The following is a 12,422-nucleotide window of genomic DNA, read 5'->3' on the forward strand; positions in this document are numbered from 1 at the left end:
CGGTAAAAGTAATGAAGATCTTCATTACAGGTCACCACCAAAGCCAGAGACTCAAATAAATCAAACCAACTGACAAAGGCTATGGAGCCCCTTTACCAGGTTGTATAAATAAAATAAAGTTGTTAAAAGCAAAAACAAATGTGAGGGGCAGACAGTTTCATAATGGCAACATGTTGTGCACATAAGTCTGTCAGAGCAAGCGTAGGTTTTTTCTTTAAAGACTCCCAGAGTCAGGGAGAAAGTCCATATAGACTAGCTTTTACCCAGAAATAGGAACTCCTAAGCTATTTGATGTTCTTAAGTTTGTTCAAGATTCTGCAGCTGTACACTACCCCCCCCCCACATTTTACTTTAAAAAAAAAACCTCTCAATACAGTCATCCAAGACAAAGCACAAATTGCAGTCGAAGACAACATGAAGGTTAGTTTAAAATGTATTTATTCACAACGCTGATGTGAAACAGTTAATTACACAGCTAGATGTTAATGTAGAGTTTAAAAAAAAAAAATTTATACCATTGGCTGCAGACCAACTTACTAGCCAGAGCAACTCCAGGCTAATTCATCACTACACAGTTCAAGCGCTGTCAAACAGTAGAGTTGGGGGGGAAAAAAAAAAAAACAAAAAAACAAAAAAAAAACCCACACATATACAACTGCCCTCTGATAAAGGAGATTAAAAGTTAAAAATAAATTTAGAATCAGTTAAATTGTGGCATGCAAATTTTATCCAATACATTAGGTTAGAGTGCTCTGCTGTCCCAGATCCCTTGTGCTTTGGTGCTCCCAAGTTGCTGCAGATGGAGGGCAAGTGGCAGCAGCAGGTCATTTAGGTGCTGGCTGGAGAAAGTGAAAGCATTGGGGACTGTGGCCTCCGAGGATGGGGTGTCAAGAGGGGAAGGTGAGGGAGATGAGGAAGTTGAAGTATTTGAAAAGGTGGAGTAGGGGAAATCTGAGCTGCTTGACAGCTGAGAAGATGGGTACCCTCCTTGGCTCTGGTCAGAGGTTTTGATCTTGCTGGGGAGGCCATGCTGAAAGCGACAGCATGTGCCATAAAGGCAAAAACCAAAAGAGCTGAAAGTGTGACACAACGCTCCTCGAGGCTTCCACCCTTTAGACTGGGGTTGAGTCCGAGTGCAGGGAGCAGACGGATTCTTCTCACAGTCAATCAAATCATGACTGCTCCCCATCTCTCTGTCCTGGATATGAAGGAAGTTGCAACGTGTTCCAAAAGGGCAAACCCCAAAGGAGCGAAAGGTACGGCAGGGGACGTTCCTGCGATGATGGAGGACGTGGCGCTGCTCGGTGGGGTTGTGGACAAAAAGGCAGCGGCTGCCATAGTAGCAGTAGCCAGTAGTGTGGTAGCTGCGGCACAACTCAGTCTTGTACTTTGGATGACGGAAAGGAATACGAAGTTCGTGGAGGCCATGAGCAAACTGGCAACGTTCTGCATACTTGCAGAACCCCGTCGTTGAATAGCTGGTGCACAGCTCTGTTTTATAGCGGGTGGAACAGACCCAGGGAACAAAAGGGGAGGAGGACTCTGCCAGGGGGAGCAGGGCCTTGGCAAGGCTGAGGCCACCTTCACCGTTGTCACCATCTAAATCGTCGCTGCATGGCAGGCCGTCCAGTAGCTCTTCATTTTCATAGGAAGGCAGGAACATATCACTACTAGTCTGGGAGAAGGGAGGGGGAAAGGCAGGTTAGCACAGCACCATAATCAAAAGTCCTGGATCTAATGTACATACCCAGGAAAATCACTAGCGTCTGAAACTTAGTGGAGTTGACTAAAGCACTTTAAGTCAAATCCAGCGTGATACTAATGTTTAATATGGAACTTTTTCTGTGCCATCAGTTTGAATACAAATATCTAATATTGAATTTTTACAGCATCAAAATCAGACTTTGAAAAACAAACAGTGTTAAAAAAAAAAGTGGATAAAGAACCAGACTCAACATCCGGGTAAACAGGGAGAAGCAATCAATCCCCGTCTCAATTCATCCAACGGCAGCCAATCAAGTTACGCTTCATTGGACAGATCAGCCATGTCCACCAACAAGGGTGATGGTGCTTCGGTGAGTGAGTTTACTTTATTTGCCATTTGTGTTAATAAAATTGAGTAATAGATATTACTAACGTGATATTAGTAATATCTATTACTCAATATCATATCTATTGAGCTGATATTAGCTTGATTGGCTGCCGTTGGATGAATTGAGACAGGGATCAATTGCTTCTCCCCGTTTACCCGGAAGTTGAGTCTGGTTCTTTTTCCACTGAATTTTTTTTTACACCGATTTTTGTTTTTAGAAAATTTATTATTATTTTTTTTTTTTACACTGTTGGTTTTTCAAATTCAAAGTCTGACAGGGCAAAGAAACAGAATAAAATTTAATTGAAATGCAAATGAAGGCTGTGGTGAGTTCTGTGATGAGTTTGTTAATAGATGACAGGGTCAAACTGCACCCTGAGTATCAGAATGAAAGCACATTCACTCCTGTTGAAATACCTGAGAAGTGACATCTACCTCCAACGTTTTCTTCACAGAACAGTCAGCATATGAAATCAATATTCAGATTATTTTCAAAGGATTAGCTTAAGAACTTCTGTCAAATCTTACCTCAAACATCACCGCAAACGTTGAGTTGCTTATGACGACTTGACAGGGAAATCACGGAAGAAAACAGCCTCCAAACACTCACAAGATAAAAAGCATTCTAAATTAGGATTAAAATGTACAATAAAAAGCCAACACTTGTACTTTGTTTGACACAAAGGCAAAGCTTTTAAACCAACGACCACCTTCATTCAACTCGAATGAGAATCAGGTGTGCGCCAGCTTAACGTCACGTGACCAATCGTGTCCACGTGCGCTCTTGATAACAATCAGGTCTCGAGCCGAGGTGGTTAGCCCTGCCAGAAATGATGAACCCTATGACGCCGGCTCAGGCTAATTCAGTCCTTACTTTATGCGACATTCGGATTCCTGTAGCCTATGAACACGAATCGGAATTTTGTTGATGTGTAAAATTCCAACCGTTTGGACACAATAATAATAATAATAATAATAATAATAATAATAATAATAGGCCTAATAATAATAATAATAATTATGATTACAATGAATTGAATTCCAATTGGCTTGAATTGGACTTTATTATCTAAGTGCCTTGAGATGACATTTGTTGTATTTGGCGCTATATAAATGAAAATGAATTGAATTGAATTGATAAAAACCAATAATAAAAGTCAATTATTTCTGCGCATCAAGAACAAACAAAAAGGAAGTGATAATCACAAAGAAACTGCCTTTATTAAACCATGCATTATGAACACAAACTGCATAATTGAATTAGCTGAAAAATGTTTTATAGAATTAAACAGGCTACAACGAAACACTGACAGTGATTAGTGGTTGCTGGAGAAAACTCCATAAACCTAAAGAAAAAGAAAAAAAATCACAAAAATATTTAAATGCTATCAAGGAAATTTTGTTAATCGAGAGGAACTGGCTGACATTCTACTAAAGAGTCTTGCTCTAATAATCAACTGCAGGGCTGTGAGCCGTGAGTCACCCTTCACTGGTATGTCGCTCCTTTAGTGCTTTAATAATTTACAAACTTCCACCATAAAATAAGAGGTGCTTGAATTAACTTTTAACGTCTTTAGAGTACCTTTGCTACCCCTTTCAACAAGCTACCCAACACTATCAAACTACAGTCAACAGGTTGCTGTTGTATCACCAGAAAGCTGCAAAAGAGGCTTCAGGTCAGTACAGTCAAGTCTGACATCCAGTCAAACTTCCTGAGACGGCTCAGGTCCTTCAATGTCTGCAGTGACGTGATGTGCATGTTTTATCACACTGTCATTGAGAGTGCACTGTTCTATGCTGCTGTCTGCTGGGGGAGTTGCACTACAGACAGAAACTGTAGGCGCCTGGACTAACTGGTGAAAAAGGCTGGTTCTGTCGTAGGCAGAAGGCTGGACCCTCTCAGTGCTGTGGTGGAGAAACGGATGAGGAGGAAATCATATTCTGTTTTGCAGAACAACAAACATCCTCTCCACAGCTTCCTGGCAGGACAGAGGAGCAGCTGCAGGACTGAGAGGCTCAGGAGGTCCTTTGTCCCCACAGCCATAAGACTTTTTAACAGTGATTGCTGACATGTTTTTCCTCAAATTTATTTATCCATTATAATTATTATAATATACAATCGTAAATATTAAAACATTTTTGAGCTACTTGACAAATTTGAATTTCCACCACTGGGCATGAATAAAGTATTTTTCTATTCTATTCTGAGTGCCCCATCATATTTATCTGAGCTTTTAACAGTCCGCAATCCTGGTAGAGTTCTGAGGTCAACAAATACATTTTTGCTGGAAGTGCCCAGGTCAGAACACAAACCCTGGGGTGACCGAGCCTTTTCTGTCGCTGCCCCCAGAATCTGGAATAAGCTCCCTGTTGAGCTGCATCTTATTTCTGACCTGGACCTCTTCAAATCTAGGCTCAAAACCTACTTATTTAGGATTGCTTTTAATACCCAGTAGTACGATGACACTTTTATCTTATTTGATTTTGTTGTATTTTATTTCTTTCACTGTTCTTTTATTGTTTTTACTTATTCTTCTCTTTATTTATTACCTGTTGTAAAGCACTTTGGTACATCGTAACGATTGTCTGTAAAGGGCTGTATAAATAAAATACATTTACATTTTATTCTAAACAGTGAGGTGGAAAAATGAACACCTTGGAGAGAATAGTAGAAAAAGAATCTGTCTGACAACAAAGAAAAAGAACATCTTTATTTTTCTTATCAAGATACATTTAAGGATACAGCCAGAATTAAAAAACAAACAAACAAACAAAAAAAAAAAAACAGCCAACCAACCAAAAAAAACCAAACAAACAAAAAAAACACTTGAGAAAAAAGTTTCAATTGTAGAATGGTACTCTCTCAATCTTAGAAAATTCCACACCCTGACCCCTTTTGAATGTCAGTCCTTGTTTGAAATGACCAGCCCACCCAGCAAATGAGAGAGATCTTTGTGCCTATTAGAGCCATCTCCATTATTATGGAGCAGAATTACACAGTTTACGTGTACAAAAATTCTAATATGCCAAATTTCCACTATCTTAACACACCTTAGTATTAACTACAAACTCATCACTCTTCTTTTCACAATTTCTCTGAGAAAACTATGCTCACATTCAGACCAAATGTACTTATAAAACAGTGTAATCCCCATTGTTTTGGGCATCCACAAGGATTTTAATGAGCCAATTAACCACTTACTTTTAGTATTCGTCCTTACATGTTACAAAGTGATGGACTAAAATAAATAAAGCAAATGGCAGAACAAGTTGAGATTATTTTCACATCATCCCAAATTCTCCATCAAAAATATTGCTTCTGTTCTGATTCATCACACTTATACAGAAGGTGATTAAAGCAGAATGAAAGAAATGAATGGTTACTGTTTGAAGAATGAAAAACAAAAAAGAAGCTTAGACCCGATTCTCTACATTACCATACTAATGGTTTATGTCTTATCAACAGACCGGTAGCAACAACTGTCAGATTCATTCAAACTAATGTGACATTGTCAGATATGCTGTGGCTTTAGAACAGCATTGACATAGAATGTAATGTTTCATGATGGTTTTCAGGCTTTTTTCCTTTCTCTTGTTTGCCGTTGTTTCGATTTCTTGCAAAACTGGAACGTAGTAGTGAAAAAACAAATTTATTCTCACAACATGGCAGCCCACACAGCCATGATCATCTCCAAGAAACAAGCCTGTGTTCTTTGCCTGCATTCTGCCTGTTCAACATCAGCGGGTGAGGTAACAAGAAGAGATGCCAGGCAACTTATCTTTTTCAAATGGGTTGCATCTGTAATCAAGATACAGCAGAGGAAATACTTTGTGGCTTCACTGCAATATCTACTCATGTTCAGCTTCTTACAATGTGTATTGTGATTTACAGAAATTTATTTGCCTAAAAAAAACAAACTAAAAAAAAAAAAACATATCAAAATACCAATCCGGTAGTTAAATCAAGACTGGTACATATAAATAAGGACTAAATTCAGAGTAAAAATGTTTTGGTAAAATGTGAACGCTTGAAAACATTTATCAAGTATGTAAGGTTTACAGGTTGTGCAGTTTTAAGCACATCACTTAATTCAGTTTAAGCTATTTGCAGGAGGATGCAACCTGATTGTAAGATGCATTTGCCAAAACAAAGCAAAAGAAAAAGTGTGCACACAAAAATCACACTTTCTTTCAAAAAATTAAATGCCTGGTAGACTACACACATTAAATCCTTTGAATGGGCTCTCACTTTGTTGAAACTTTTGTCTGAACTTACACAATTTCAAACCGAAACTTTAGGATAGCTCAAGCTTGTTTGTGCACACATGAATTGTTTCTTACATATTAATTCCATGCAACAACATGAAGTGGCACAAACAGGATGAACCTCTATAACGGGGATTTGCGGCTCCTGATACATGATGCAGTACCAAACTAAAATGGCAGTAGATGGACGAGACCCTGCACTTGCATCAACTTGCACGAAGGCAGCTCTGTCAACATATCTACTGAACTTGTCCAATCACCATTTCCACAGTCAACTGGCTACAGTTAGCAGCTGGCAGAAATGTCACTGCTGGAATGGAGAAGAGGAGTGTCGAGTGAAATCTTCGAATCAGGGCAGACCTATGGCCAGCTAAAGCAGTCTCACAAGTGTTGCCCCCTCCAATTATGCATATATTTACAGAAAGAAAAATACATGGAGGAAAAACAAAGTGTGCTTCGTCACCATTGTTTCAGGATGAAAAATATCAGTGTTTAAATTACACATTTAAAAACAGGTGGCATTAAAAAGGGCAGTAAAAGATCTGCAATAAAACACTACAAACCCTAAGATCTTGTGTCGGTGATGTATTGATGTATATCTGGTTCTTTAAATTAGATAAAAATGTATTGTCGTCAGGGTGTATGTCTGTATTTGTAAGTGTGTTGGACAAGCCAACCCTTGGGAAGAAAAACAAAGGATAAAGAAAGATGATGTTGAAAACAGGTAAAAACAAGAGTACTGTATGGCATACTGTGCTGCCTCTAAGCCCCCACCCCCTCCCCAAATAACTCCCTCCCCATCCCCATGTCCTGTTAAAATATTTCCCATCACTCCTCCTTAGTCCTCCAGAACAATGGGCTCGTTGGTGCTGGGAGGGAGGAGGGGTACAGCCAGGGAGCGAGGTGGTGGCGGCAACTTGATCCGAACCAGGAGGTGAGGTTTCCTTGCTGCCCTGCGCATCTCTGACTGGGTGAGATGTTTTCTTAGAGCCCTGATGGAGCAAAATTGCCAAAAACAATACATTAGTCCAAGGCTTTTTAACTTTTACGGTCAGGTTTATCCAAATCCAACTGTATTATCAATTTCACTTGACAAAATAAAGTTTCATGAAGATGAAATGAGAAAATATTTATCTCAACGGGAAACTATATTGTTGCAGTTAATTTTTTTTTTTAAAGCAGTCTTTATAAGCTTTCATTATAAAAAGTTATTGCTGCTGGCAGGAAGGACCTGCTGTATCTTTCTTTATTGCAGCAGAGCTGAGGAAGCCTCACACTGATCATGCGTTATTAAAAAGATGGTCAGAGTTGGTCTTTATGTTTACCGACTTCTGCAGCTTTCTTCCTTTAAACAACCAGCTGATGAAGGGGCTGAGCTATAGCCGGAAGCCAGGCAGTAACCTGCTAAGTGAACCATGAGTGAAAATAATATGGGGAAAAACTTGAAATATCACACGTTTCTGGTCTTGAAAGCATACATTTGGGTGTTTTAAGGCACCCAAATGTATAAGACAAAAAAGCAAGTTCAGATTTTTTTAAATTTAAAATTGATGTCATTTCTCAAGTTGACTTCACCTCCTCTGCTAAGTCTCAACCTCTGAGCCCCTGAAGCAAAAAGAGGCTGGCTGATGCAGTGTTCTCAGAGTTTCACCCAACACATCAAGCCTTGCCCAGCAGCTTTTATTTGTTTTTTATTTTTTAGGAGTGTGAACTCTTATTCAATTGAGTTTTTATTTTATTTTATTTGAATTATTGATTTATTATTTGTAATTCTAACTGAAGTATCTGGTGATGCCTAAAATCAGCTGGTCAGTGGTCATCAACTCTGAGATAGCATTTCCCCAATTTCAAGATCTGCTAAGGACCAACAGATTTTATTATGTCCCAATACATAAAACTTCATCATATACTGCTGTTTAGCAGATATGCTGCCCCATATATTCCGAGATGACATTTGCTGTCGGTAGCTAACAGCAGGATGACAGCCTCTCTAATGGTCTTCCTTGTCTGTCAACGTCATCAGAAATACATTTATTTTCAAGCTGCACCATCCATGCCATTTAGAGCGGGTGGCAAACTAGCCTTGGACCTAATGAGGCAGGCAGCTGAACAGTCCATGCATGGATCAGATGGCCATTTTGCATGGCCATATCTTTATAACCTTAGAAGAATGGCTAATAGAACAGTCTTGACAGGGAATTGTGAGCTTTACTGTAAAATTTCTAAATATATACATATTTCGATGTCCTATTTCGACGTTTGACAAGTTACGTCCAGAATAATCACCACCACATTCAGTAGTTGTGAACACACGATGTATAGTGTGTGTTGGAAGCCATGAAGGTGGAAAAAAAGCTGGTGCTGGTGCTGCATTGACGTGTACCTGGTGTCCTTTGTGGCAACAAACACCACAGGGTTTGGAGCTTCTCCCTGGCTGACCTTCTGCCGCTTTATGACCGACTGAGAGGTGGTCCTCATGCCTGAAGTATACGGCCTCCCATTGGCAGGGTAGGGTACCCCTGTAGCCTGTGAACCAATAAAAGACAAAATGGTAAATCGACTCTGCTGAGGCAAACAGCAGGTGCTAATAGCATACATGCTGGCTCAAAAGCTGGTTTCACATCATAATGAATGTGCATCAGCTTTTGTCTAAATGTTTGACATGAAGCACACTTACTGGAGCACAAAGTCTAGCATTTTAAGTAAACTTCATTAATCATTTCTTTATTTGGAGACCTAATCAGGCTGTTGGAGGCAATAACCATGTTGGCCCGTTATTCAGTGCTGGAGTAAATGAACAGAAGGGTCTTGGAAGGGGCAATGAGGCGGACACAAATCCAGTAACAGAGGAAGGATTCTAGTGACTAGATGATGGTTTGATTCCAGCAGGGGATCTTTTCTAATCTTGTCATTCAAGAAAGGTTAAAAAAAAAAATAATAATAAATGAGTCCAACAATATAAATAAACAACATAAAAATGTTTATAGATCCATTTTTTAAATGCAGATCTTATTTTGATGCCTGGATTCTGATACCAAAACTCTCACTTGAACATTATTATAATCTATGTTGTCATTGGTAGTATTGTGTGAGGTTATACAAGGTTGCAATAAACCATTCAGCCAAAGATTTCATTTACAATTCACAGATACATATAGATATATAAAAGATTATATATAAAGATTGTGAAATTGTGGTCTGATACCAATACCAATGATTAAACTGAAACTTTGGTTGATAGCCAATACAAACTCAAATCAGTGAAATTGAAATAAACTAAACAATATTTCAGCTCTTCCTCACACTATCATTGAAAATGATTTCATACAAATATATTAACCAACTTTTATAATAACCTTTCACATGAGAAAAATCCGTAGTGTGAAAAATAACATTTTCAAAAGCTCTTTTAGTCTGTAAACGTTTTACCTATTCAAAACTTTTTAGTAGGACAAACTGAAGACCTTTTCAGTAGGACAAACTGAAGACCTTTTCTTTGAACTATGCAGCTATCTATTGACACGTGTATAAGTTTCTGATATGCACTTTCTAAATGGTCTATGGTGGCTTCTTGTCTTTAACCTAGCTTTGCGTCATCTGCACAAGTTCACCACGCCTCTGTAACACATCAGTGAGTGTCTGCTGTATGGAGCTTTCCTTTGGTTTCCAAGACCATAAAAAAATTAAGTGTTACAGTATTCTTTAAGAAAATTAACTATTTTCTTAAGCAAATCATTATTACATTATAATGCACTGCAGCCATGCAAAGAAGGAGTCCCCTCTCCAAGCACAGAGTCATTATTGCCTTGGGTGGAAGGGACATCCGTAGTGGTCCACCTCCAACTAAAGACACGAGCGCTACCAATGTAACTCCTGATGCTCCTTCATGTAATCATTTCGCAGATGCTTAATTAAATATGTAGAATTGTGTGGTCCAACACAACTTGCAACTTGTATGATGTTGGCTTCACATACAAGTTTGGCTTTCAACCGTTTTGAAAACAAAATATCACCAAGGACATCCTGAGTTAAAAAACACACAACTGTGCTCACTCCTTGGCATGCTCTGCTCGTATATCTAAACTCAGAGTTTAGATATGCAAGTTTGGCTTGAACCTGAACATATTTACAGTCATTTCAAATTTAGACAATGGAATCTGAAACCATTTGTAGTTCAGTGAATGATGCCAGTTACTACTTGGATCAGTTCCCATTGACAGTTCAGTGTGCTAAAGTTTACGTGATTATTTTGACATGCAGCGAAAACATTGTGTGGTGTGTGAGGAACACTGACGCTGTCAAAGCCTCTCTTTCCCAGCAGGCTTTGGCCCACTCGAGGCTGGCTGGCCTGGTTCCTGTTTATGGGTGTTGGGGGTCCTCTGGATGCCTTCAGTTTCAGAGGAGCCGAGATGGCTGTAGGAACACAATAGGCTCAAATAAGGTGAAAAGTTGCAAGACATGTTCAATTCTAGCAATTTCCTTTCAAGAACAATGTGAACATATACAGTATATATCTATGTACGGTATATATATGTATATGTATAAGAAAGGTGTTGATATTTTGAATGCTATTTCATTTTAGCTTGACATCTGATGGCAGAAACAGGGTAGTTAGCAGTAGCAGCAAGGTATTTATTCATTTTCATTTTTCATGAGACCTCTAATTGTTGACTTTGTGATATTTTATGGACTACAGTCAACAACATTCATTTAGAGCAATTTCATATTCAATTTGCAGGTCACATTAGGTGGTCTCACCTAAATCTTTCACTATGGTGGCCAGCGACTGTCGAGGCACCAGCTTAGTCGTTATAGGAGCTTTTGTGGCTTTGGGCAGCCTGATCATACCTAAAAAAACAAAAAAAACAAAACAAAGTTAAACCAAACATAAAAAACATGGATTACACTCATACCATCGTCTGCTTTGAATGAAAGCAGTAAACGTTTATAACATTTTACAACTTTACATGAAAGTAAATTTGGCAAAAAATGATCACATGAACTGCTTCATGTCATTACTCAATAGAGAAATGTATTCATTGTACTTACACTCAGCTTTGACAGCATTGGCATTGATTGAGGCGTAGGGTCTGCGTGCGGCACGCCGTGGCTGCAAAATGTCCTCACACACCCGACGGGCAATGCGCGTAAGCTTGGTGGTCTGCAGGATAAAAGTCTGGCGGTTCTTGGCCAGCAGCTTGGCTCGCCCCTCATTGCGGGTGAAGGGTGACATGCCCTGGACTTCCTGGCGTGTCATGTGAGCGCGTGGGCCCGACTCCTGGACAGAAATGTAAAAGGAGATGCAATGGATATGAAGCATCCAGGATACCTCAAAACATTTTACAAGGGCCTTTTTATCAACAATGTTCATCAATAGTGTACGGTTAAAGTCTGTACAGCTTTATATTCTAAAAGAGTAGACTGCAAAGACAGAGACTTACAGAGCCAGGTCGAGTAGCTCCCTCGAGCTGTGTTGGGGTCTTCAGGCCTCCATATTTTTTCCAGTAGATCCAGCAGGAGGCACACAGTCTGCACTGCATATTTGGGGGACCCCAGGCATACCATTGAGGAGACTGGGCCGCTAGACACAAAGGAGCAAACATTTGATCAAGAGGTAAGACTGAAATGTGCGACATACAGTGTCTTGCCCCAGTGTATACCCCTCTTAACATTTTTCTTAGTTACCCTACAACCTGGGGTTCAAATTAATGTTTCTGGTGTTTTGAATCATTTGACCATCACAACATGCATACCATGTTTAAGGTACAAAGGGTTTTTAATGGTGAACAATCAGGAACCAAAAAAAGAAAACCTGACTGTGACATTTAACAACAATGACAACAGTAATTTCAGTTTCTTTGGTTTAATTTTTCAAGCGCCTGTACTTACTGTGACAGCTCTCACAGCTGAGTCCTTTTTGAAAGCCTGCTGATCCATTCATACCAGGTTTGCTGCCTGGCACCATTATCTGATTGGGGTTGGGTTTAGTACTGGTAAAGGCATAAGAGTGAGGAGATAAATAGCTGTTCTGACATCAGTTTTAAATGGAGCACTTGACACATAT

General features: G+C 39.4%; 2 protein-coding genes across 2 annotated transcripts in view; both read right to left on the minus strand.

Moving 5' to 3' along the window:
• Window positions 1-739: 739 nt before the first annotated feature.
• cth1 (cysteine three histidine 1) lies at window positions 740-1,663 on the minus strand. Its single transcript, XM_075450938.1, has one exon. It carries the CDS (start codon window positions 1,661-1,663, stop codon window positions 743-745), a length of 921 nt encoding a protein of 306 aa, XP_075307053.1. The 3' UTR covers window positions 740-742.
• A 3,125-nt stretch (window positions 1,664-4,788) lies between these two features.
• The window catches only part of mta2 (metastasis associated 1 family, member 2), a 33,999-nt gene continuing 26,365 nt past the window's right edge, over window positions 4,789-12,422 (minus strand). Inside the window, exons 12-18 of the mRNA XM_075450540.1 lie at window positions 12,248-12,348; window positions 11,800-11,939; window positions 11,408-11,636; window positions 11,117-11,206; window positions 10,653-10,771; window positions 8,742-8,884; window positions 4,789-7,350 (exon numbers count right to left, since the gene is read on the minus strand). Of these exons, the coding sequence (XP_075306655.1) occupies window positions 7,197-7,350; window positions 8,742-8,884; window positions 10,653-10,771; window positions 11,117-11,206; window positions 11,408-11,636; window positions 11,800-11,939; window positions 12,248-12,348 (976 nt within the window). The 3' untranslated portion in view covers window positions 4,789-7,196. The remainder of the gene's footprint in view (window positions 7,351-8,741; window positions 8,885-10,652; window positions 10,772-11,116; window positions 11,207-11,407; window positions 11,637-11,799; window positions 11,940-12,247; window positions 12,349-12,422) is intronic.

Source organism: Odontesthes bonariensis, chromosome 19 (genome assembly GCF_027942865.1).
Source record: "Odontesthes bonariensis isolate fOdoBon6 chromosome 19, fOdoBon6.hap1, whole genome shotgun sequence".
In the NCBI taxonomy this organism is placed as follows: domain Eukaryota; kingdom Metazoa; phylum Chordata; class Actinopteri; order Atheriniformes; family Atherinopsidae; genus Odontesthes; species Odontesthes bonariensis.

What these genes read in the sequence shown, in the direction of transcription:
- cth1 (XM_075450938.1), bottom strand. Translation starts at nt 1,663, where the DNA reads ATGTTCCTGCCTTCCTATGAAAATGAAGAGCTACTGGACGGCCTGCCA.